Source organism: Emys orbicularis, chromosome 1 (assembly GCF_028017835.1).
Source record: "Emys orbicularis isolate rEmyOrb1 chromosome 1, rEmyOrb1.hap1, whole genome shotgun sequence".
In the NCBI taxonomy this organism is placed as follows: Eukaryota; Metazoa; Chordata; order Testudines; family Emydidae; genus Emys; species Emys orbicularis.
In genome coordinates, this window is record NC_088683.1 from 206,443,487 (window position 1) to 206,470,487 (window position 27,001).

At 43.2% G+C, this 27,001-nt stretch overlaps 2 protein-coding genes across 4 annotated transcripts; one reads left to right on the forward strand and one right to left on the reverse strand.

The window, feature by feature from the left end:
• Positions 1 to 222: 222 nt before the first annotated feature.
• HMGN1 (high mobility group nucleosome binding domain 1) lies at positions 223 to 14,767 on the reverse strand. Of its 2 annotated transcripts, XM_065405888.1 has the most exons (6): positions 14,503 to 14,767; positions 14,056 to 14,088; positions 13,938 to 13,967; positions 13,808 to 13,861; positions 9,058 to 9,189; positions 223 to 360 (listed from the first exon to the last, which is right to left on the reverse strand). In XM_065405888.1, exons 1-6 carry the CDS (start codon positions 14,515 to 14,517, stop codon positions 313 to 315), a joined length of 312 nt encoding a protein of 103 aa, XP_065261960.1. In that variant the 5' UTR covers positions 14,518 to 14,767; the 3' UTR covers positions 223 to 312. The 2 variants fall into 2 exon arrangements, with proteins under 2 accessions (XP_065261960.1, XP_065261953.1); XM_065405881.1 differs by lacking the exon at positions 14,503 to 14,767 and having other exon boundaries at positions 14,056 to 14,127.
• Positions 14,768 to 15,054: 287 nt separating this feature from the next.
• Positions 15,055 to 26,759, forward strand: GET1 (guided entry of tail-anchored proteins factor 1). 2 transcript variants are annotated; one of them, XR_010561491.1, is made up of 6 exons: positions 15,055 to 15,152; positions 19,954 to 20,119; positions 21,425 to 21,492; positions 22,521 to 22,635; positions 25,057 to 25,229; positions 25,705 to 26,759. XR_010561491.1 is itself a non-coding variant. In XM_065406840.1 (5 exons), the coding sequence occupies exons 1-5, from the start codon at positions 15,063 to 15,065 to the stop codon at positions 25,128 to 25,130; spliced, it is 513 nt and encodes a 170-aa protein (XP_065262912.1). In that variant the 5' UTR covers positions 15,055 to 15,062; the 3' UTR covers positions 25,131 to 26,759. The 2 variants fall into 2 exon arrangements, 1 of the variants encoding a protein (XP_065262912.1); XM_065406840.1 differs by having other exon boundaries at positions 25,057 to 26,759.
• The last annotated feature ends 242 nt before the right edge of the window (positions 26,760 to 27,001 follow it).

Below are 27,001 nucleotides of genomic sequence, written 5' to 3' on the forward strand. Positions count from 1 at the left end.
TCCCTCACAAGCTATGGAATGTTAAGTGTAATCAGGATTTCAAAGCCTCTCCCTTAGCTAACATTCCATTAATTTCTGGCTACACAGAAAATAGACAACCAGTAGATGATTTTACCTCTTTAAAAAAAAGCATTTACACTTATCTAATTATGTAAAAAAAATGGGAAGTGGCGGGACTCCCTCCTTTTTAAAAGTGTGTTTTCTAGAACTACTAAAAAACTTGCATTTACAAAATAGTTGATAAAAATATTCCTCTGAATTGTACAAGGAAGGTAGGTACTGGGTCCACTGATAAAAGACTTGGTAGAGATATTACTGAGACTTAGCTTCTTTCTCTCTTGCTGCATCAGACCCTGGAGCCTGAAAAAGGGGAGGGGACATAGAGAACATTTAGTATAACAGTTTCCTGAAAATCTCAATGTCTTAGTTCACACACAAGATCTAACAGTAAAGAGAATATGGTAGCTTCAAAAAGATTTAACAAATCAGGTATATTTTAGAGCAAAATTCATTATCAAATGTTTAGGACAAATGATTACTTATTTTTTTAAAGTCTTCACACATTTTGATTAATGATCTTAACCAATCAGTCCCCTTTGATAACGTTCTACACACACAAATCAAATTAAAGTGAAATTTAACTGGCTCAAATTTTAGGAAGTCTGCTCCTCATATTGGAAATGTAAAAGATAAACCGGTAAGAATTAGTTTTACCGGTTAATCTGCCTTAACTGTTAATCCCGGAGCAGAGCCAGCTGGCCCGGAGCAGCGCCAAAGCAGGCCCAGCCACGCCGGCTGGAGGGGCCCTAGCCCCAACTGCGCTGGCAGGATCAGCCCCAAACATTTAAACAACATATTTTTCGTTTAAACGGCTAACTTTTTAAAACGGTATTAACAATTCTAGAATGCATATGCGGTAGGGATGTAAAGTCATTCCAGCTCAAGACAGACTTAAAGACGAAGGGATTTTTTTTTTTTTTTTTTTTTTTTTTTTTAAAAGGAGCCTATTTCATTAACTGCTGCCCTAAAGGTCAAAATACTTTAAGATTTAATGAGTACTCTCTCTCACACTAGGTAGCTTAGATCCTGGGGAATAACATATCTTTAGAGAAGCAAACATTTGAATGTGTTATTCTACACTGCAGTATTTGCATTGTTACTTTAACATGTTTTAAGACAAAGTGATCATGTCACAGTATTCTTGAATTTAGAAGTCTATCTCTGCAGAAATTTAATTAAATATCTAGACTGAATAATAGTGGCAGAACTACACTGTGTCTAGATCAGTGGTCTCCAACCTTTTTACGCCCAAGATCAATTTTTGAATTTAAGGGCAACCCAGGATCTACCCAATCCCGAGGCCCCGCCCCGCTCACTCCACCCTCCCCCCACCCCCGTTGCTCGCTCTCCCCCACCCTCACTCACTTTCACAGGGCTGGGGGGCAGGGGGTTCGGGAGGGGGTGGGGGCTCTGGGCTGGGGCTGAGGGGTTTGGAGTGCTGGAGGGGGCTTTGGGCTGAGCCTGGGGTAGGGGTGCAGGAGGGGGCGCCAGCAGAGTGTTGGTGTGCAGGCTCTGGGAGGGGGCTCAGGGCTGGGGGTGCAGTGTGCAGGAGGGGTTATGGAGTGGTGGCTCCAGGAGAGGAGTTGGGGTGCGGGCTCCCGCCGGGCAGAACTTACCTTGGGCAGCTGCACAGCTAAGGCAAGCTCTCTGCCTGCTCCAGCCCCACGCTGCTCCCGGAAGGGGCCAACGCGCCCCGGGGAGAGGGGGAGATGTGGCTCCACGCACTGCCCCTCTCTGCAGGCACCGCCCCCACTGGCCACAGTTCCCTGTTCCCGGACAATGGGAGCTGCGAGGGCGATGCCTACAGAGAGGGGCAGCACGCGGAGCCACGTCTCTCTCCTCCCCCCGGGCCACATTGACCCCTTTCGGGAGCGGCGTGGGGCCGGGGCAGGCAGGGAAGCTGCTTTAGCGGCACCCCTGCTGCACCACTGGAGATTGTGATGGATTGGGAGAGCCTCCAAGGTCGACCAGTCAATCGCAATCAATCAACTGGTGACCGTTGGTCTAGGTCAAGCCAGTATTTTGTCCCTTAACTTCAAAACAATGAATTCATACAAGCGCAAGAACATAAGAATGGCCATATGGGGTCAGACCAATGGTTCATCTAGCCCAGTATCCTGTCTTCCGACAGTGCCCAATGCCAAGTGCTTCACAGGGAATAAACAGAACAGGTAATCAAGTGATCCATTCCCAAAATGGCCATTCCCAGCTTCTGGCAAACAAAGTCTAAAGACACTTCAGAGCATGGTTTTGCATCCCTGCCGATCCTGGCTAATAGCCATTGATAGACCTATCCTCCATGAATGTATCCAGTTCTTTTTTGACAGGATACATATACTCCATCTAGATAGATACATTCATTGCATTTTTACTGCATAAGTATTATCTTTAAAATAGGACTGTCAAGTGATTAAAAACATTAACAGTGCGATTAATCGCGATTAAACAATAGAATACCATTCATTTAAATATTTTGGGATGTTTTCTACATTTTCAAATATATTGATTTCAATTACAACACAGTACAAAGTGTACAGTGCTCACTTTATATTTATTTTTGATTGCAAATATTTGCACTGTAAAAACAAAAATTATTATTTTTCAATTCACCGAATACAAGTACTGTAGTGCAATCTCTATCATGAAAGTTGAACTTAAATGTAAAATTTAGAGTCTACAAGTCCAATCAGTCCTATTTCTTGTTCAGCCAATGGCTCAGACAAATAAGTTTGTTTACGTTTGCAGAAGATAATGCCGCATGCTTCTTGTTTACAATGTCACCTGAAAGTGAGAACAGGCATTTGCATGGCACTGTTGTAGCTGGTGTTGCAAGACATTCACATGCCAGATGTGCTAAAGATTCATATGTCCCTTGAAGCTTCAACCACCATTCTAGAAGACATGCATCCGTGCGGATGATGGGTTCTGCTCGATAACAATCCAAAATAGTGCAGACTGATGCATGTTCATTTTCATCATCTGAGTCAGATGCCACCGGCAGAAGGTTAATTTTCTTTTTTGGTGGTTTGGATACTGTAGTTTCCACATCAGTGTTGCTCTTTTAAGACATCTGAAAGCAAGCTCCACGCCTCGTCCCTCTCAGATTTTGAAAGGCACTTCAGATTCTTAAATCTTAGGTCGAGTGCTGTAGCTATAAAACAGAGCAGGGGACATTGAACTCCTTGGAGGAGAATTGTGTCACAAATTTAATTAACGTATTTTTTTTTTAAATGAGCGTCATCAGCATGGAAGCATGTCCTCTGGAATGGTGGCCGAAGCATGAAGGGGCATACAAATATTTAGCATATCTGGCACGTAACTACTTTGCAAAGCTGGCTACAAAAGTGCCATGCAAATGCCTGTTCTCAATTTCTGGTGATATTGTAAATAAGAAGTGGGCAGCATTATCTCCTGTAAATGTAAACAAACTTGTTTGTTTGAGCGACTGGCTGAACAAGAAGTAGGACTGATTGGACTTGTAGACTAAATATTACGTTTTATTTTTGAATGCAGGGGGGGGGGTTTGTACATAATTCTAGATTTTTAAGTTCAACTTTCATGATAAAGAGATTGCACTTCAGTACTTGTATTAGGTGAACGAAAAATAATTTGTTTTTACAGTGCAAATATTTGTAATAAAAAATATAAAGTGAGCACTGTACACTTTGTATTCTGTGTTGTAATTGAAATCAATATATTTGAAAATGTAGAAAAATATCAAAAATATTTAATAAATTTCAATTGCTATTCTATTGTTTAACAAAGCGATTGTGATTATTTTTTTGAGTTAATCGCACGAGTTAACTGCGATTAATCAACAGCCCTACTTTAAAAGGAATATATCAATTGAATTTATTTAGTGCTGACGAAAGGTTTTAGAACAGCAGCAGAGAGTAAGATCCTATTTATCCACAATACCAGCAGAAAACAAGGACAGCCACATTACAAGTGTCCTTATACCATTTACTAATATGACTCAACCTGATCTGGAGTAAGCTTTTCTAGGATCAAGAAGGTACTGCACTCTTCATGTCCATTTAGTGTCCTCGGTCTCTCTGCTGGAGTTACCGAAAGGGTCAATTTTCTCATCAATTCGTTTCACAGTTACTGATCAGCAGTAACACTTTGTCTATAACAGGGTGTTCGAATTCTGTGAAGTGGGAAAAACTACACTTAGACTTGTGTACACACAGTTTTTGTGCCAATTTAACCTTCTCTTCTTCTTCGAGTGATGTCCCTTATGGATGGTCCACTGTAGGTGAGTAGAAAGCAGTGCCCCAACTGGAAGGCTGGGGCTTCAGAGCAGCATTTACTGCAGATAGGACAGTGTGTCCAAGAAGAGTGTCTGCTGTGACGTCGTGAGTAATGGCATAGTGACAGGCAAAAGTATATGTTGATGCCCGTGTGGCCGCTTTGCAAAATGTCAGTAATGGGGACATGAATGAGAGGTGATGGTAACAAGATAAGCAGTTTTAATTGATAAGTAAATGTAAGAGCACATTGCCCTTGGTTCCAACGGAGGTCTAGTTGGAGAACAGAGGACAAGGCCGAGGTTCCCAGGTCAGATCTCATATGTGAGGATAAAGATTTTGGAGACCCTTCAGAAAACGTTTTGAGAGTGCATGTGTGAAAATGGAATGGCCGTCTATGTGGCAGTGAAAAGTGATGACAGCTGCCAAATGCACCTGAATGGAGCTGGTGGATTATCCTGATTGTTTAAGATGTAATATGTAGTTCAGGATAAGTGGTAGTGGAACACTTACGGCGTTGACTTGATAGGAGGCGCACTAGCATTGGAATCTAGTCAATTTTGTGAAGCTAAGTGTGTCTAGTCATGTCGTGCCTGCTGTTCAAAAGTACCTGCTTAACTGTGTCTGAACAGGTTATTTCCAAATCCTGGAACCATGGAGGAGCCAGGCTTTGGAGTGGAGCATCTGTGGACTGGGATGCAACCCGCATCCTGTGAAAGGAGCTGTGGAGTTGGATGAAGAGATCGGTTGGCATACTATCATGTGAAGGAGGTAAGTATACTAGATCTATCATGGCCAAGTTGGAGCTTTAAAGATGACTTGGGCTCAGTCCCCCTGTATCTTGTGGAGTACTCGAAGCAGAAGGGGGAAGGGAGGGAAGGCATAGAATAGTGGTGCATCCCATGTGACGAGGAACACCTCTCCCAGAGAGCCATGTCCCAGTCCTGCTCTCCAGCAGAATCTATGTGGGGAATCCCCAGCAATTGAAGATGAGCTGAAGGATTCGTGTATCCAGTTCCCACTCGTGGTTGAGCAGGAGATTCTCCCATGAGTCTGCAGTGGTGTTCTGGTATCCAGGGAGGTGTGTGGCTGAAATGATGATGTGTTGGATACACCATTTCTATAATTTCACTGCCTCCAAGCATAAAGAGTGGGACCTCACTCCATCTTGCCTGTTGATGTAAAACATGCAAACGATATTGGTCATCATGACTCTTGATGGTGCGATGTGCGAGCAGTGGGAGGAAATGTCAGCAGGCACTGTGGACCTCTCGTACCTCTAGGAGGTTGATGTGTAGGGTGGATTTGGTTAAGAACCATCTGTCCTGCATTGTATATTGTGAAGGTGTGCTCCCCAACTGATTAGGGAGGCGTTGATTGTTAGAATCATAGTCTGCGCTGGTTGGAGGAAAGAAATCCCAACACAGATGCTCTTGGGCTCTGTCCACCAGAGTAGTGAGTCCTTGACTCTCATCGGCATGAATAAGTTTGTGGCGGCGGTCTGTGAGGGACATATACTGACTGTATGGAGCCGTGCCTGAAGATATTGCATGTGTAACCGTAAGTACTTTACCACGAAAGTGGCTGCTACCATGTGGCAGAGTAGTTGGAGGCATGTTTTGGCAGAGATCTGGGGTCAGGCTCGTTCTTTGGATACAATATCCACTATAGGCGAGAATCTGATTAATAAAAAGGTCCACTGTCACCCAGATGGTGCGAAGAGCATCAGTTTCAGATGGGGCCTTGAGGAGAATAAGTTGTGGGGTCATCTAAATATGGAAAGATGACGACGCCTTGTTTCCTGAGGTAGGCAGCAATGACTGCAAGAACTCTGGAGAATACACGAAGGGCCATGGACAGTCAGAAAGGCAGTATCTTGCACTGACAGTGGTTGGTGCCCATGGTGAATCGGAGAAACTGTCTGTGGGCAATGTGTACTGTGATATGGAAATATGCGTCTAGGAGCTCGAGGGCCAAGAACCAGTCCCCGTATTCCAGTGCTGGGATAATGGTGGAGAGGGTAACCATCCTGAAGCATTGCAGTTCGATGAACTTGTTTAGGTTTTGAAGGTCCAGGATCATCTACCAGCCACTGGATTTCTTCTGGATCAGAAAATAAAGGAAGTAGAAATGCTGTCCTCTGTGTTGGGAAGGGACTGGATCTATGGCTCCCAGCTGCAGAAAATTAATTTCTTCTTGTACAATGGGTTCATGGGAAGGGTCCCTGAGGAGAGATGGGGATGGAGGGTGGTGGGGAAGAAGGATAGATAGGAAAGGGATGGAGTATCCTTCCCTGACGATCTTTAAAACCTATTTTTCCAAGGTGATTAGGCTCCGTGATGGAAACAAGGGAGCTAACTGGTCGCCAAACTGGTGGGATATCAAAGATGGTTGGTATGACTGTAACAAGGGAAGGCTTCTTTGGGCCTCGACTAAACCTTCAAAATTGTTGCTTGGATAGAGGTGCATGAGAGGTAGCCCCTTGAGGAGTGACCTGTCTGAATCTGGTAGGGTACTTTGTGTAAATGCAGAGAGATCAGAGAGCAGCTCGGGAGTGTAGGGTGTCATCCATATGCTCCACAAATAAGTTGGGGCCCTCAAAGGGTAAGTCATCTGCTGTAGTTTGTACCTCCTTAGGAAACCCCAAGAGGTGTAGCCATTACGCCCGCCTCATGACTACAACATTGAGATAGAAGGGTGGCAGTATCCACAGAGTCTAAAGAGGCTTGTTGTAGGGCTGTATGGGCCAAGAGATGTCCCTCAGATATAAGCACCCGGAATTGTTCTTTCTTGGCTGCAGGCATGTCTTGGCAGAGTTCCTCTATCTTGGAGTAGTTGAGATAGTTGTACTTGGCCATAAAAGCCTCATAATTAGATATGCAAAATTGGAACTTGACAGATGAATAAACTTTGTGTCCAAATAAATCTAATTGCTTCCAGTCTCTGTCCTGATGGGTAGATTGAGGTTGAGGGAAAAAGCTTCCCAAATGGGAAGCGGGGAAACAGAAACCTAAGCTATGAAGCAACAGTAAAAATAAAGCAAAAACAACAACAAATTTTTTTTGATAGAGGAAAGTAGTACTACTAACTACACTCGGCATGTCTACACTTACCGGCACTGCTGCAATTGATGCAGCCACTGTCGATTTAGCGGGTCTGGTGAAGACACGCTAAATCCATGGGAGAGCACTCACCCATCGATTTGTGTAATCCACCTCCCCGAGAAGCATAAGGGAAGTCGACGGGAGATGCTCTCCCATCGACGGAGCACAGTATAGCCACTGCGGTAAGTGGATCCAACTACGTCGACTTCAGTTAAGTTATTCACGTAACTGAAGTTTTGTAAACTTAGATCGATTTACCACTGTAGTGTAGACCAGCCCTAAAACTGACAGGCAAGGCACTATCTACTGAAGGTAAAGGAGACGCAGGCTCTGCTGTGCATTCCGTCCCAGACCAAAGGTGGTAGAGAAGGAACTGGGGGGCAGTCAAACCACACAGCGCTCTCTCTCATTCATATATTATATATACACACATATATGCACACACACGTGTATGTGTATGTATGTCCCGCTCACAGCGCGACAGGGGGAGGTGCACATGTGCAGTCCGATGGGCACTGCTGATGAAGATCTCTGATCCCAGGCACAGGAGGCGCTGCCACATCTACAGCAGAGTACCCATTGGGACATCATCACTTGAAGAACAACTGTTGCATTCAACAAATACGATTTCTTTGACCTTTGTTTGGCCATTTTCAGATATTAATCAATGTGCATGCTCAGTTTTAATAAGCATCAGTTAGGAGTGTAATTGCAATTATCAAGTTATTTAGAAAAGTAAGTATTGAGCCTACTTACACTAAGTCAGATTAACATCCCATTGAAATGGACGAAGCAGTTGACATTGCAGACAGCCTGAAAATAGCACTAAAACGTCTTCTTTTGAATTTGCATCAGTTATCCTTCTAGAGTATTTCTTTGCAACCATGAAGACTAGAAACTATCAGAGATTTTCAGATCAGTCAGAGGACAAAGCCACTGAGGCTGGTTGAAAATTTTCTGTCAGCTATTTCAGGTTTTAACATAATGGAATTTGTGAGATGTTTCTTGCTTTCTGCAGAAAACACTGTTTTTTGTTGAAAGATTTTGGTCAAAAACTAGTTGTAGCACTTCATGGGTTGTAGTTTGCTCCTTGCGTACTCACTCTCTTCCATGGGCTGAGATGTCCAGATACACATCTTCCATAATGCACCCATCTCCTCTCTGGGTGAGGGCTGTGTGCAACATGAAGTTCCTTGCCATCGTGCATTATGGGAGATGTACTTCAGCTGGGGATCCACAGCCCAAAGAGAAGGGGGACATGAGGAGCAAACTACAACTCCCATGAGGCTCTATTACCACATTTGGCTGAAATGTTTTCATTTTGAGTTTTTACTGAAAGCTATATTCCATGGAAATTGAGTTATGAAAATGTCTCTTATTTTTCCAGAGGAAAAGATTCCAATGAATTTTCACACCAGTTCTGGTAGCTACATATCTTCCATTAAAGTTAATAGAAGATGCATGGCTAAATCCCCTAGGCTGCTATGAAAATCTCAGCAACATACATTTATATCTTAGATTTTGCAGAAACTGAATCTGATGTCGGATAGATGTTTAGATTAACTAGTGCATTACATTACATTAACTCTTCATAATCAAGAGCTAATCTTTTGTCTAGGTTAAGACTAAAGCTACTACTATACCTCTGCACTGTTAATTTCTCCATTTTCTGCAGGCAAGTTATCGTTTGTTTCTTCTTGATTAGTCCCCTCAATCTGTTTTCCTTTTGGTCCTTTTTTCCCCTTTGATTGAGCTTTCCTGTCCTCAGATTTATCCTACAATAAAATGAATGTAAGAATTTTAAAACAAGAAGGTTATTAATTCTCAATATTACCAAAAAAACCTCAGAAACTATATGCTCCATAACCAGTGAAGGAGGTTTCCATATACACCCCGCTACCTCGATACAACACGGTAAAGCAGTGCTGGGGGGGGGAGGGGGGGCAGGGCTGCGCACTCCGGTGGATCAAAGCAAGTTCAATATAATGCAGTTTCACCTATAACGTGGTAAGATTTTTTGGCTCCAGAGGACAGTGTTATATTTAGGTAGAGGTGTATAAAGAAAAAAAATTCTCTCCATTCCAGAAATAAGAGATAGTCAAACTGGGATCAGAAACTAAAACACTTATAAGAAGGTTAGTAGTGGTTTCTCAGACCCCATAACTACTTCCACACAACCACTACACAATTTGATGAGTGGCAACCTGTTTAAGAGCCCTAACGCTGAGGAAAATACATGCTGGAAAATAGAATTGAAGCGCATTGGTAGAATTGCACAGGGAAACTTGCAAAGTCCATGACTTGACTGTGCTAATATTGTAACAACAACAATAATAATAATAATATGGGTTGTCAATTAATCGCAGTTAACTCACGTGGTTAACTAAAAAAAAAAAAAAGTGAAAAAATTGCAATTAAGTTAATACCAATTGAAATTTATTAAATATTTTGGATGTTTTTCTACATTTTAATATCGTATTCTGTGTTCTAATTGAAATCAAAGTGTATATTTTTTTTATTACAAATATTTGCAATGCAAAAATGATAAACAAAAGACATGGTATTTTTCAATTCACCTTATATAAATACTGTAGTGCAATCTCTGTTGTGAAAGTGCAACTTATAAATGTAGATTTTTTTTTTGTTACATAACTGCACTCAAAAACAAAACAATGTACAACTTCAGAGCCTACGAGTCCACTCAGCCCTACTTCTTGTTCAGCCAGTCACTCAGACAAATAAATTTGTTTCCATTTACAGGAGATAATGCTGCCCGCTTATTTACAGTATCACCAGAAATGGAGAACAGGCATTTGCATGGCACTTTTGTAGTCAGCTTTGCAAAGTAGTTACGTGCCAGATATGCTAAATATTTGTATGCCTCTTCATACTTCAGCCACCATTCCAGAGGACATACTTCCATGCTGACAACGCTCGTTAAAAAAATAATGCGCTAATTAAATTTGTGACTGAACACCTTGGGGGAGAATTGTATGTCCCCAGTTCTATTTTATCTGCATTCTGCCACCTATTTCATGTTATAGCAGTCTCGGATGATGACCCAGCACATGTAGTTCATTTTAAGAACACTTTCAAGGCACACTTGACAAAATGCAAAGAAGGTACCAATGTGAGATTTCTAAAGATAGCTACAGCACTTGACCCAAGGTTTAAGAATCTGAAGTGCCTTCCAAAATCTGAGAGGGAGCATGCTTTCAGAAGTCTTAAAAGAGTAACACTCCAATGCGGAAACTACAGAACTCAAACCACCAAAAAAGAAAATCAACCTTCTGCTAGTGGCATCTGACTCAGATAATGAAAATGAACATGCGTTGGTCCGCACTGCTTTGGATTGTTATCGAGCAGAACCCATCATCAGCATGGATGCATGTCCCCTGGAATGGTGGTTGAAGCGTGAAGGGACATATGAATCTTTATCACATCTGGCACAAATATCTTGAGACGCTGGCTACAATAGTGCCATGAGAACGCCTGTTCTCACTTTCAGGTGACATTGTAAACAAGAAGCAGGCAGCATTATCTTCTGCAAATGTAAACAAACTTGCTTGTCTGAGCAATTCGCTGGCCAAGAAGTAGGACTGAGTGGACTTCCAGGCTCTAAAATTTTACATTGTTTTATTTTTGAATGCAGGTTTTCTTATACATAATTTAACACTTGTAAGTTCAACTTTCATGATAAAAAGATTGCAACACAGTACTTGTATTAGGTGAACTGAAAAATAATATTTCTTTTGTTTTTTTACAATGCAAATACTTGTAATCAAAAATAAATATAAAGTGAGCACTGTACACACTGTATTCTGTGTTGTAACTGAAGTCAATATATTTGAAAATGTAGAAAACATCCAAAAACGTTTACATAAATGGTACAGTAACTCCTCACTTAAAAGTCATCCCGGTTAATGTTGTTTCGTTGCTGATCAATTAGGGAACATGCTTGTTTAAAGTTGTGCAATGCTCCCTTCTAATGTCTTTGGTAGCCACCTGCTTTGTCCACTGCTTGCACGAAGAGCAGCCCGTTGCAGCTAGCTGGTGGTGGCTTGGAACCAGGATGGACCGGCAGCCCCCCTATCAGCTCCCCACTCCCCTAAGTTCCCTGTGCAGCAGCTGCCTGCAGTTCAGCTGTGTCCCTCCCCCCACTGCCATGTGCTGCTCCTGCCTTGGAGCTGCTCCCAGAGACTCCTGCTTGCTGCGCGCAAGGGGGGGGGGGGAGAAAGAGAAGAAGAGGGGGGCTAATGTCAGGGTGTTGTCCCCCCCACTCCTGCACCCCGCTTACCCCATCTTCCATAGAGCAGGGGGGACACAGGACAGGGCTTTGCTGGCAGCAGCTGTGGGCTCAGCAAGCTGATCTAATTAACAAGGCAGTGTACTTAAAAGGGAAATTCGCATCTCTCTCTCTCCCATCCCTCCATTCCTGCTGCCTTGTAGAGTGTCAGAGTTAACCCTTGAGGGCTCAGCCAATTTCTCAGTAAGGCATTCCCTGGGAAATATCCCACCCTCTGACTCCTCCACCTCAACCAAGCTTCACAATCATCATCACTGTGTATCAGTATTAAATTGTTTGTTTAAACCTGAGAGAGAGAGAGAGAGAGAGTGTGTGTAAAATAGGCTTTTGTCTGGTGAAAAAAAATTCCCTGGAACCTAACCCCCTCATTTACATTAATTCTTATGGGGAAATTGGATTCGCTTAACATCGTTTCGCTTAAAGTCACATTTTTCAGGAACATAACTACAACGTTAAGTGAGGCGTGACTATATTCTATTGTTGTTTAATGGTACGATTAATCGTGATTAATTTTTTTAATCACTTGACAGCCCTAATAATGTAAGCCCTTCTATTTCAGAAGCACCAAACACATCAAGCTTTTATCCTCTTTTTAGAATTTAATGGAAGAAATTTAATAATGCAGTAAAATGTTTTCAAGAGCACATTCAACAGTCAGCTGAAGTAGGCTTTATATTTTTTGCCCAAACTAGTATGGTTAAGCCAGAGGTTTCTTTTGACTTGATGGGAGTGATATTTTTCATTAAAAAAAAAAAAAAGTTTCCCCAGTATAAACTTCTCAACAATCTTTGTATCATTTAGTTACATTCTAACGAATGCTTCAGCTGATTCCCACGGCTTGAAAATATTTAATATAGCGGTATGCAGTTAATATAAAAGAACAATTTAATACTTTTGTCTAACAACATTACTCTTATTGATGCCATTAACTGTAAGTGAACAACAGATTAAGACTGATGAAGTGGGCATTCACCCACGAAAGATTACGCTCCAATACTTCTGTTAGTCTCAAAGGTGCCACAAGACCCTCTGTTGCTTTTTACAGATTAAGACTTGTTATTGTTTTTAGACAAATCTAAGACACACATATTTAGCCATTCTTCACAGGTTTCCTACTTTTTCATTTAAAACATTCAATATTATATAAATTTAATCTAAAAGGCTTCTATACACCAAGTCTTCATGCATCTCTATTTCTAAAATAGAGATCAAGAGACTAGAAAAAAAATCATTTTTTAAAGATTTATTAATCATGTATAATGAGTAAAATTGTGGCTGATAACACATATAGACTGTCTCAGTTCATTTGTATTACTGCAAGCCTACTGGTTAGGACTGTCACATATAGTTGTGTACATCCTGTACATTTACAGAAAATACTGTCAGAACACTAAATTATTTCACAGCTGTAACTTAAGAACTTTATTTTACATAACCAAGATTAAATTCACTAGAAAATGGTATATTTTCCCTACTTCACATATATGCCACGTGCCAGAGGTGGCTGACCCCTGGTCTATGTACTACATAGAGTGTCTTCACCATAGGAGCGCAGATGCATCAGTACAGCTGTGCCAATACACATGTAGACATGCCCTGAGTCAACATTGAACTCAATACAAGTTCAAAAACCATTTTACAAGGTTAAATCAAGAATTTCGACGCAGTCTTTTAAAATGCAAGTACATACACACTTTCCCCTTCAGGTAGCAATAAAGACATGAAATATTCTTATATGTAGTTGCCCCCTGATATCAAAATAACGATCAGCGCTACTAAAATATTCACACCTCTTAAGTATGTACAAGAGATCCTAAGTACCATTAGCTGCTTAATAAAGGAAAAGGTCTAAGAGAGGTGGAGTAGAACATTCTTCAGAAGTTCTCTTCTCAAGAGAGATAACTTGGTAAAAACAGTTGTTTAGTGCATTGCTCCCTGGGTGCTCCCTGGAAGCCAGGTAAGTTAAGAGCAGCATCTAAATGAAATCTGTCCTAGATCTAGCAGTATGATCAAACCAACAGGGCATTGGGGTGTCGAGCAAGCCTGACACGGACAGTCTGTGCCATTCACAGGTGTGTCTCACTCACCTTTGCTGCTGCTGCCTTTTTTGGCTTGGGCTCGGCTTTGGCGGGGGCAGGTTTCTGGAAAGAGAGGCAGGTTTAGTGCTCGCCCCTCACAGCGCCTAGGAAGGGGCAGCCGGGGGATGGCTATACTTACAGCTGACAGGCGTGCAGACCGCCTCTTGGGCTAGAAGGAGAGACAGAGACAGCGTGAGAGTCGGGTCCCTGCTCCGCGCCCCTCCCCGGGGAGCCCGCGCAGGGAGCCCGGCACTTACCTCCTCCCGCGCCTCCCCTTCGGCCGCGTTCACCTGCAAACAAACGCGCACAGGGAGTGAACGAACAAACATGTGCGCACGCGCAAAGCCCAGGTTTCCTCCCCCCTCCCCAGGGGCGGTCACGGCTGAGTGACGTCAGGACACACGCCCCTTCCCGCCGCCGCGTTCGGATTTCGAACCCCGAGTGCCGTCGCGTTTAACGGCTACAGAAAATTCGAGTGACGCAGCTGCCACTAGTCGGGAGAAGGGCCCCGCGGTCGCTCAGCGGGTCCGGCTGGGGGCCCGGCCGGAGGGGGGTGCTGATGTCCCGGGCGCCATTTGACCCGAAGCGAGCGTCAGCCGAGCCCGGGGAATTTGCGGGCGGCGGCGCGAGAAGCCCGGGGATAGCCCCGGACCGCAGCGTCCGGTCGGCGGCTCGGTGCGGTGGGGAGTGGTTCCACTCCGCACCTTTCTCCTCGGCATGGCGAGCGGTGGCCCCGACCAACAACCCGCTAGTGCAGCTGTGGTCGCTGCTGCTCCCCGCGTTCACTCGCTCCCAGCGAGCGGCTGCTGCCTGTGCGTGAATGAATCTTAGTGTCGCTGCGCAGTGGTCGGAGCCCGCCCTTCCCCCATCCCAGCGGCGCCGCAACAGGATCCAGCCGGATTGGGGGGGGGGGGCGCGCCCCATTCACTGGCGGCCGCGCGCGCCCATTGGGCCGAGCCTCCCGCGGGGCTGCTTTCGAATCACAACAAGCCCCTGGGGCGGGCCCTGTCACTCATTTCAGAACGTGGGGCGTGGCCCATCACTCCGGCGGGGGAGGAGGATGAGCACCCATCTGATTGGTCAAGGTCCCTCACACAGCCACGCCATCCGTCCCGCTTCCCTTCTGTGCTGGAGCAGGGAGGGGGGTGGGTGAGATGGATGCGCATGCGCAGTGCCAAGAGGCGGAGGAGTCCAGCTGGTTAATGGCGGCCGCGTGCGCGTTGTAACGGTAGTTCGGTGGCGGCTGCGAGGGGGTGGGTGGGTGATGGCGGAGAGCGGCGCGTGGCTGCTCGTGCTGAGCTCGGTGTTTCTGTGCAACCTTCTCAAAATCCTCCTGCCCTCCTGCTCCTCCATCGTAAGTGACGTCAGCGCGCCGGGCTCCCTCCTTAGCAACCGTCAGCCCCCGCTTGCGACAGTGGCCGTAACCGCCTGGCGGGCGGCTCGGACCCCAGAGACCCTGTCGCGGAGTCCCCGGGGCGCGCTGCGGGCCTGGCCCGGCCGGGGGCGCGGCCCGATGTTTTCCTCTTTCAGGGACCGCAGCCCCACGTGGCTCTGCCCGGCGCCGCCCGGCTGCGGTACGCGTCTCCTCGGGAGCCTGGGGCGGCCCGGCTGGGGCGAAGCTGAGCCGCGGTCTCCTGAGCCCAGGCTGGGCCCCGGGGACTGGCTGGCAAAGGCCCGGCCTGCGCCGCTGTCGCGCGCCGAGCTCGGCCCGATCGAGGCCGTCATGACTCAAGGCTGTAAAGCGCTTCGTCCCACCCCGGGTTTTCTGTGCCCTGGCCTCGGGCGACTGCTGCCACTGCCGGCTTTGCGCTTGGAAATTGTACCCGGCTCCTTGAGGCCAAGGGCCCTGTTCCAGTGGTAGGTGCGCGTTAAAGGCCTCTGCAGGAAAAGCCACTCACCACAGCTCCGGCTCGGTTAAGGACTTCATCAATTGTCAGTAAACCCAACGGAGAAGCTCATTTCGAGTCCCCGAAAAACTGACACTTCCCTCACCCCAAACATTCCCTAGTGGCGCTTAGTGATCAAGAGGCCTCATATGTTACATTTTATAGGGATAGTCCTAATTTGGGTCTTCTCCTTATATAGGCTATTACCCCGTCCTGATTTTTCACACTTGCTGTCTGGTCACCCTATATACATCACTGTCTTGTGTCTAGCCACAGATTGTACTCCTCCCCCAACCTCATCCATAAAATCACATACATTGAACCTATTGTACTCTTGGGGGAATTCTGTGCACGTGTAGAATTCATTTCCCCCACAGAATTTTTTTTCTCTGCAAAAAATACATTCTGCTGGGCAGGTGCTGCAGGTACACCTTTCGCCCACCGGGGCTGCTATGTCACTAGACTAGAGGGCAGTTGGCTCAGCAAGCCTGGCTCTGCCCATTGGGCCAGGTGAGGAGGCATGGGATATGGGGACAGACAAGGGGTAGGGGGGGGGAGATTGGGATGCTAGGGGGGTCACATAGATGGGCTCAGAAGGGCTAGTGGGGGGACATCTGGATGGGGGCTGAATGGGAGGGGGTGCAGGGACACCTGTGGAGGGGATGCGATGCAGGGACATATAGGGACTGGGGCAGATGTGCCTGACTGAATGAGAGAGGCTAGGGGTCAGCCAGTGTCTGCATGGGGGAGGCTTCCCAGCTTCCTAAAAATCTCCCCCCAAAAACCACAACTGTTCCATATTTCTCTCATCCACACCCACCAACCCTCCTCACTGCCAGGCTCCTTCCCAGCAATTACTTCCCTCTCTTTCAGCTTCTCCATTATCCCTGACTCCCCCAAGCCTTTGCACCGCTTCCGAGAAGTGCGGGAAATACGATTTTGTATTGTAGTTTAAATGAATTATTACTCAGAGTTCTGTATTCATTTGCCTAGTAAGGAATTTATTTGTCAAAAAATATTTCTTGAATTTTTTTTTGTCTGTATTGTTATAGACATACTTGCTGACAGGCATTTTGAAATAAATTACCAAAATAATTGGAACTGGTGTGATTATATTGTGTTAATTTATTTGCCCAGTAAGGAATCTATTTGTCAAAAAACATTTATTGAATCTTTTTTTGTCGTCTGTATTCAGTTATTCCCCCGTCAAGCCCCATCCCCATTATTTTTAGTAAAAGTCAGACAAATCATGAGCTTCCATTAATTTCTTTATTGCTCACAACCTTTCTGTGACTTACTAAAAATAACCGTGAGAAAATCTTTACCTTAAATATTAACATCCCTTTTGAAGTAGCTATTCAGCATTATCATGTTACTGAAAGTCATAACAGCTCTATTTTATCGACAATAGTTCAGAAATGTTTAGAAACTCTAGAGCAGTGGTCACCAACCGGTTGATCGCAATCGACTGGTAGATCCTGGAGACTTTCACAATCAATCATGATCTCCGGCCACTGAAAGTCTGGTGGTATAGCAGGGCTGCTGCTAAGGCAGGCTCCCTGCCTGCTCCAGCCCCATGCCACTCGGAAGTGGCTAGCACGGCCCTAGGGAGGGGGGAGGGCCAGGGGTCTCTGTGTGTTGCTCCTGCCTGCAAGCACCGCCCCTGCAGCTCCCATTGGCCAGGAACAGTGGTCAATGAGACCTCCAGGGGTGGTGCCTGCAGAGGGGCAGCGCACGGAGCCATGTGGCACCCTCCTCCCCCCAGGGGCCGCAGGGGCACGTTGGCCCCTTCCAGGAGTGACATGGGGCTGGGGCAGGCAGGGAGCCTGCCTTAGCTCCGCTGCGTCACTGACCAAGGTAAGTGCCACCCGGTGGGAGCCCACAGCCCAGCCCAGAGCCCCCTCCCGAAGTCTGCACCCTGTACCCCCTCCTGCACCCCGACACTGTGCCTCAGCCAGAGCCCCCTCCTGCACCCAAACTCCCTCCCAGAGCTTGCACCCCAACCCCCTTCCCGAGGCTCAGCCCAGAGCCCTCTCCCACACTCCGAACCCCTCGGCCCCAGCCCAGAGCCCGCACCCCCTCCCGAATCCCTGCCTCAGCCCAGTGAAAGTGTGTGAGGGACGGAGAGAGCGGGGGGGTTGGACTGAGCGGGGTGGGGTAGATGCTAGGTTGCACTTAAATTCAAAAAGTGATCTTGTGCGTAAAAAGGTTGGAGACCACTGCTCTAAACTAGAATAAGTCCATATAAGCCAAAATTCAGATTGTGGATTCTCATTTTAAGTTAGGCAGAGAGAGAGTTTATTTTTCTTTGAGCAAGTGATACACTGCAAAATCTTTTTCCCTCCAAGCCCATTCTTACAGTATATCTCAGGATAACTAAGTAATGGAACGCTTAAAGAGGTATACTGAAATTATTTTAGAAAAACCAACCAACTATATAAGTAAAAAACTCAGATCAATGTTGTCATTACTAGTTGCAACTCTGTTTTCTTTTTGTTGTCTGAGTGACCTGCCCCCCTGAAGTGCTAGGCTTTTTGTCCTCTCCTGTTTTGGGGTGGAATCAAACAATTCTACTCAGGTATGCTACTCCATGCCTATCAACCACTTATTACTGAAGGTTGACTTGGTTTTGGACACTTGTGTTTTCTCCTTTCAGGAACCTGTGACCAGGGATATTGACTTATAGACGCCTTAAAACAAAATATTTTTATTTAGTAGTTGGAAAAAAGTAAAAAGAGTTTAAAATAAAGAACCTGTACACATTTGTCTTAATGTAGAGTACTACTATCCCAGAAATTGTAACTGCAGCACTCAGCTTCTTTAGATGTCCCACTAGGTCTCATGCTGGTCCTCTCTGACCCTCCTTTAGCCTGTGCACTTTTATCAGCCATATCCTTTCCTCTTTCTTTTCCTCCTGGGTTCTTTACGAAAGTCAGTAAATGCAAGGTAATGCTCATTGGAGGGAAAAAATTCAACTACTTATAGAATTTTGTGAGGTGGAAGTTAATTATATCAGCTCAGGAAAGTGATCTAGGCTTTATAGTAGTCAGTTCAATGCACCTCTTGCACTGTGTTTATTAAAAACAAAAACAAACCCCACCCTAACAAGATGTTAAGATGCACAGGGGATGGAATGGCAAATAAATTGGAAAATATATAAATCAGTGGTGCACCTCAGCTGGAGCACTGCAGTACTGTTCACCCCATCTTAAAAACAATATTGCAGAAATAGAGGGAATTTAGAGAAGACAAAATTATTAGGGGCATGGAAACACTTATGTGAAGAGAGTTTGAAGAGATGGGGATTGCTTAGCGTAGAAAGAGACAAATCAGAGGGGAGATGATACCAGTTTATAAAATAACGATCAGTATAGAGAAAGATTTGGAGTGTCTGTTCTCCCTGTCTCATAATACCAGACAAGGGCACAGTCGATGAAATTAAAAGTTAGCAAATTAAAACAGGTAAAAAGGAAATATTTTTTCACACAATATGTAATTAAAGCATGAAACTCATTGTCACAAGAAGTTGCTGAGACCAAGAATTTAGCAAGATTCAAAGAAGGACCTAGCCATTTATATGGATAGCAAGGATATCAGAATCGTAATACTTAAAGGTAACAAAAATTTTGGAAGGGATATTAAATGTCATGCTTCAGGGGTTAAGCCAATCTCTGACTACTAGAGAATAAGATGAGCTGTGAAATTAGGTCGGTGTAACTGTCCCTCAGGGGTGTGAAAAATCCACAGCCCTGAAGGAAGCAGTTAAACCGACCTAGCCCACAGTGTAGACAATGCTAGGTTGGTGGGAGAATTTTCCCATCAACCTAGCTATTGTCTCTTGGGGAGGTGGATTATCTATGCCAACAGAAGAACCCCTCAAATAGTGTAGGTAGCATCTTCACTGATGTGCTACAGCGGTGCACGTGTGCTGCAGCAGCATTTTAAGTGTAGACAAGCCCTTAGTGACTGGCCCTCAACACTCAAACTCCATTTCACAGCTTAACAAAGAACCAGAATTTGTTGACATCGAGGCTATGCAGCCTCATATTTATTTAATCAAGATTTTTCTGAGGGGTGGGAGTAAAGATAGATTAATTTGTTCTGTGAGGTTGTTGATTCCTTTAGTTGATATTGTACATGTATTCTGTGGTATAATTTTTAAATTGTACAAGTATATAGAAAGTATGGTATTTGCTCTTTATATATTTAAGAAAATAAATATATACTAAATTCTGACTAAATAGCTGATCGAGTTCCTTTTTTTTGTAGATATCCAGATTGCTACAGAAGGATGCAGAGCAGGAGTCCCAGATGAGAGCCGACATTCAGAACATGAAGCAAGAACTCTCAACCATTAGTATGATGGATGAGTTTGCCAGATATGCCCGGCTGGAAAGAAAGATTAACAAAATGACTGACAAACTTAAAACTCATGGTAGAGTGCAATATTTGTCACTTGTTCAGTTTACCTAAAAACACATCTTTTTCCAAGTATGTTTTTATTTTGACTGTATTTGACCTTATCTGTAGAGCCTTTCACATTTTTCTTTATCCCTATCCAGTGCTCTCTCTTGTTTTTTGTTTTGTTTTTAAGTTTGAGGGTTTTATTAATATTGTTTTTGTTTCTGTTGTACATAATACTAAAGGGGTGGGAATATAAGTACCTTTCAGAGGAATTCACAAGGAAACTGAGGCAGAAGGCAAGTTTTCATTTTCTGTCTGAAGAAACACTCCAGTCAGTCAGTACACCTAGAATTTTTGAGTTCAAGTCAAAATAGCAGCGTGTCTTTAAGACATGAAAGTGAGCCACTAATGCTATGTCTTCGTTGCAAAAAGGTGTTTGTTTTTTTCTACAGCAGTATATTAATGCATGTTACAATCCCTTTGTAAAGTCCTAATGGAGACAAGGCACTGACTGGAGATTTTACCACAAGCTAATTAGACAAGGTCATTGCTATGTCTCCTGCCTGTGGTTGACCTTAACTAATTTACCTCTTGGTAAAACTACAGTGCATTGTCTCTACAAAGCTGTTTAATAAAGCTTTTGGCCGCTGGGCCACCATGTTTAAAGATATATTTTTTTGGATGGATTCCTTTATATTGCTCTGAAGCACCACAGCGGTTGAAAAATTGGAAAAACAGTCTTTCTTGTCAGATGTAACTATTTGGAATAGTCACACTAAAATGATTTTTCATTCTGAATGAGATTCATTCAGCTGGGCAAGAAAGTATTCTTGACAACATTCCCATGAGCCCGAATGGTTAAAAAAAGGCAGTGATAGAATGCCTAATGCGATAGTCTGTGTCCGCTAAAGAGATTGCACTACCCCTATGGAATAAAGAGTACTCTCGTTTGTGTTTAGTCCAACGTAAGTTTTCATAGGTCAGCAGCTGTAGAGATTCCTTTTGGTTGGGGATAGAACTCTTGGTTAACCATGACATTTCTTTGTCTAGTGAACCACTATTTCAAACATTCCCCAGAGTAGCTTTGAGTAAGGAAGTAGGTAGCATCTTACTCACAAAGGGATACTCTGTAGCATACACTGATATTTTGGATGATGAAAAGAATGCCTATGTTTTCCAATAATAAATTGCTAGTGACAGCACATAAATAGGAGTCTAATCTTTGAGCAGAATATTTTCATTTGGAAAGTGAAATATTAATAATTCACCAGTTTGAGGTAAGCACTTTACTGTTATATAAATAATACAGATGGCAATATTTCTTTTCTTTTCACAGTGAAAGCACGAACTGCTCAATTAGCCAAAATAAAGTGGGTGATAAATATTGTATTCTACATTCTACAAGTAAGTGAACACTTTATTACGATGGAATACAGATCATTAAAACAAATACTTACAATGATATTTTACCATTCTGCAGCTTTGGTTAATACTTCCGCTATGTCTATACTACGGACCTAACAGCGGCACAGCTGTACCACTGCAGCTCTCTCACAAGTGCAGCCTCTCTATGCTGGCAGGAGAGAGCTCTCTCACCAGGCTAATTAAACCACCCCCAATGAGCTGCGGTAGCTATGTTGGTGGAAGACACTCTCCTGCCGACATAGCACTGTCCACGTCGGCGCTTTTGTTGGTGAAACTTATGTTGGTCAGGGGTGTGTTGTTTTTGTTTTTTTCCATACCCTGACCGACAAAAGTTTTGCCAACAAAAGTGCTAATGTCGACAAAGCCATAGACGTGCATCTGACATTCTGACTATATGTAGCATGGCAAACACTATCATCAGTAAAATACTTATTTCCAGGGATGGAGGATATTGCTGATGTGGGGGGGGAGGGGTGGGGGGGTGGGAGAGGGAGAGGGGGGTGGTATTTGTGGGGAGAAGGGATTTTTGAGTTTGACTTAATGTCTGGTCTGCTGTTTTCCGGCTTTGGTGGGAGAGGAGGCTTCTTGCCTTATCCTTTACGTCATTGCTCTGTTGTTTATGTCAGAGGCAACTGGCGCCCAGGATGATAGGTGCTATCTATCTTTGTAAGCTGGGCTGGTAGCCCTGCCTGTTGTTAAGGTTGCTTTACATTTACAGTTATAAGACCCTGTTTTCAGTTGCTTATAACTTTGCCAGACTTCAACTGTTTGGACTGAAATTTTCCTTGAAACTGATGCTCACATTTTAATATTGTGTGTATAGTTAAGATGATGTAAGTAGCATCCAGATTGTAACAACTTTTTGTAGTTTTATGGGCACAATCTTACATTTGTAAGTTTAGCCGCACTTCATAATTATTCCTATTTTAATTTACTGCCACAAAATAGAAATTTGAACATACTTTTTTATGTGTTATTTTCCTGGCTAATGAGAATTTCCATTCCAGGCTGCTTTGATGATCTCACTAATTTGGAAATATTATTCTGAGCCAGTTACTGTGCTTCCAAGCAAATGGTTAGCCCCATTGGAGCGTTTAGTAGCCTTTCCTACTGGAGTGGCAGGTAAGATTGTGTATAAGTAGTATACATTTGTCTTCTCTCCAGTGTATGTGGAGTTCAGTAGTGTAACGAGAAAGGGCACATGAAGGATAAAAATGCTTTCCTTACCTATCTTTCTAATAACAAAGAGAATTTTAAACTACAGTCTTTACTGATCAGGCTTCTGGGCCCTACTGCAATTTTAATATTAAATAACATAAAAAATGAAGGCCACTTTCACGTTATGGGAAATTTGAAAAAAGTGATCAGAGAAGGACGGAACAGCCTGCTTTCAGCTTCCTTTGCTGAAGGAAACATGATTAGGCTGCATGGAGGCCTATACGCAGAAATGCATTGTAGTGTTTCCTTTCTTGGTTTTAATTTTTTTACTGAAGTAAGTTTAAGCAATTCCTGAAGCCTTCCTGGATGTCTGGTCTCGTATTTCCATTTGGGATATTCCTTTCTGGGCCCTTGGCCACTAGCAGAACCCTGCATTTGCTTCTGAGAGAAACTGCATGTGTTTCCTTTATTATGTTAAAACTAAAAAGATGTTGAAAGGAATTTATGTAGGGAAAATAAATTAGAGATCAATTTTATACTACCAAAAGCCAAAACCTCACATTCGATTAGAGTAATCATGTACAGGTCATATATAAAGTGATTTGAAATGAATTTAGAAAAGTAATGCTCCAGGGCCCACTCCCACTTCCATTGAAGTCAATGAGAGCTTTACATTGACTTTGAAGGATTTGGTGTTTAGTGAGAGACCTTGGCAAGGTGTTGTTAGACAGTTTACAACGTGTCAAGTCTAAACTTTTGCCTACCTTAAAAATACTATATCTTTCCATATTGTCTTCCTGATCCTTGAAAATGTATCATTTTGAAAACAAGAGCTTCAACAGAAGGGTAAAAAAATGGAGCTTTTCTCCAGCACTACCTAACAGTAAATTCAAGATTCAGGGTTTCTCTCAGGTCTCAGATCCATGTTTCTGAATGGAGACCCTGACTACTGTATACTGACGAGCTGAGCAGACAGGCAGACTGCAAGGACAATGTAACGTGCGTGTGCGTGTGTGTGTGTGTGTGTGTGTGTGTGTGTGTGCGCCCACAAGCTAAAACACAGGTGACAGGTTTTATTTTAAGCCTGTATGTGCCAATGGTGTCCTCTTCAAAGGATTCTAAATTATGTTGCTATCTTTTTAACACTTAAAAGCTTTCTTGAGCATGGTCCCTATTCACTATGATAACTTGCCGAGACAGGACTGTGTTTCTATGGTGCTGGGAAGGATTAGTCCTTGAAAGGCATTTACTTAAACAATACATAAAGCTTTGAACAGTTCTGTTCAATAATCTGTCTCTCATCCTCTTCTTTTGTCTTAGTTGATAATCATGAGGGAAGGCTATTGCTCTTGAAAATGCTTCTAAATTATGCTGCTCCCAGTACAGAGACATTTAAAACCATTGAAAAGAATAGTTTCTCCACCTCTATCCCAAGGAAATAATTTTCATTTTTTAAACATGATACTGAATTGACATAGCATAAAAATGCAGAAACTTACAAAAAGAGATGCTAAACCACATGATGAACTAAAAGCTCATCCAGACTTTTTCCCTTTGTTTTTTATTTTGCTTTGCCAGCCTAAAGTGAATTGTGGGATGTGATTGGTCAGTGTCAAGCAGCTTTTGTGGGATGCCAAGAAAATCCAGCTTTTGGTTAAAAATTACTGTTCTACTTTCTAAGAATTTGACACTTTTTAAAAAAAAAACTTGTGTGCAGCTGTACATTCACTTGGAAACAATAATTCTCTTTAGTTTTGAAATACTTAATTTTTAAGAAGTATCATATTTCCCTTTTTGTTTTATTTACCACTTTATTGTTGCTGAACTTCCTGGTGTACTTCAGTCTGGAAACACTCTATTCTGCCAAACATAACTACTATATGTCAACACTGTTGGTTTTAGTGGGAAGGCCATTTAAAACAGTAGCACAAGAGTATCTGGAGGGAGGGTCCAGTAGTGACAGAGTTAATAGTTTTTTTCCTGGGTATGCATATTTAAAACATTGCTTTAAAAAAAATAGAGCATTTTCAGGAAACATTCTTTTTACCCACCTTGAATTTTTTTTAAATTTAAAAGGAAGGTTCTACTCTGGTGCTCCCTTTCTACTTCACCTTTGTCTTCAACAGCAAAGTTATATCTCTAATCACACAACAGATATGTTTAGAAGTTGCAGGATATGTATGCCACGCATTGGTACATACTGTACCTCTAATTCAGTACCATCTCCATGACTTTCAGATTCTCTCAGAATTAGGTATAAATACTTCATCCCTTGATTTCTTAAAATTTTCATTTTTGAAACTTCCTGAGTTACTTACCAGAGTTAGAGATGTGTGTTTGAGAGTTACTGATACAATAATATACGATGCTTTTCTCTCTCCTCAGGTGGTGTTGGAATTACATGCTGGCTTGTGGTCTGCAACAAAGTTGTGGCCATTATGCTTCATCCTTTCAGCTGAGAAGGAATCCCAGAATTCTGAACTGCATTTCCGTTATTATAGTTAGAAAGTGGAGTCCTGAAGTCTTTTACGAGAGACAAAATACAGAGCTTGCCCTAAGTACTTCACTCCTGGTGTATAAAGGGGGAAAAGCCCTTTCTATCTAAGGAAGCAATTGTTGTATACAGTGTAATAATTAAGCATGAATTAATTTTCATCTTTTATTATTTCAATTGAATATTTATCAATAAGGTTTATTGGTCATACCTTCTTCCCTTGACTTATCCCTCAAGTTCTTAGTCAACAACTTTTAAAGAATAATATTACTCTTGATAAAGCCTCATTTTTTGTTGTTGATGGCTAGTATATACACTGGTTAACTGCAGAAACAAGAATTTGTCACTACAATTTCACTGAGAATCAGCTGCAATGCTGGATTAACTATAGCTTTTTAAGGTGAATTACAGAGTGGGTGGGGATTCTTTTGGCGCTTTACTATGTATTTGGGAGAAGTATAATTTTCTTTTGGTGGAGTAGGGAGGTAGATTTACTGCTTGTTTATTTTAGAATGTGATTTCCTGACTTTACCTTGCAGACTTCAGCATTCGTGGGCTGTCTTAGAAGATGCACTGCTGATTTAGTTGAAATCTAAAGTTGTCCCCTGGCCCTCTCTCAACTGCCAGATATGTGGTGGCTGGCTACTTGTTCCTGTCTGCTCCCAAATGACAATGGAGACCCGCTTGCTTGAACGTATTATATCTCCTCTCCGAAATGGCTCTTCCTAGCCCCGGACCTGATTCTCCCTCTCAAAGTACTTCTCTTCCCCCATCTCTCAACTTGTACTGTCTTGGGAAGAAACGATGTGGCCAGTCTCTTCCTGTTTCATGGTTGAGGAGGAGAAGCAGGAAATGTTTAAACTTCAGAAGGAAGAGCAATCACTAACATTTTAAAATATGAGTAATGTCATCTTCCAGGATAGCCCAAGATAGTCTGCAAGGTAAAAAAGTAAGTCAGGGACTTAAATTTCTAAAGTAATAGAAAATCTTGAAGAAAATGATAATTAGCAGAGGAAAAACTTTACATTTTGGAGTGAATCCTCTTTTCCCCAGTGCTAAGCTACAGTAAACAGGCTGGATGCATATGGTCCTGCAGGGGAAGGGCCTCCCTACTAGCCTGCCGAACAGTGATAAACTGTTTTGCAACTGCTTGGCTACACTGTCTGCTGCCCATGTCATTCCTTTCCTGAAAGGCCAGTGGTCAGTGGATTGGCAGAGTCCTTGATCCACAAGCCCTGCATGCCTCTACACTGGCATGGAAAAAACTCATGTGGAAAGGGGCACATAACACGCCTGCGTAAGTTCCAGGAACCCTGGCTCACCTGCTTTCCCTGTGCAAGGGACCTGCATCTGTTCCACTACATTCAGTTCCCTTCATAGTCCTAGCGGGGTGTGCCTGATTCTCATCCCTCCCCCAAATGAACACTTCGTTTAGGAATGAATTCTTAAGGTCATGATATCTGTTCTGTGTGTGTGCATGAAATGTTTTTCTTTGTATGTTAATTTTTAATTTGTTTTTTATGTTGGTTATGTTGAGCCAGTATTAATATTTATGCATAAAATATGCAGCACCAAGAAAAAAATACAGGGATTGAGAACCGCTGTGCATGGTTTCTTTATTCATTAAATAAGGTGGTTCTTTCCATATTCATTTTAATTAAAACTTTTGAAAAGATTAATGAGCATTATATTGGTAGATAATTGGTAGTTGCTACCTAAGGAGATAAACAAGGAAACAGTGCATTACATACACAAACTTTGAGGCACTAAAAGTAGATTATTTTAACCATGCTGTTAACACTGGTCCCCTAGATGCATCTGATGATGCTCAAAAGT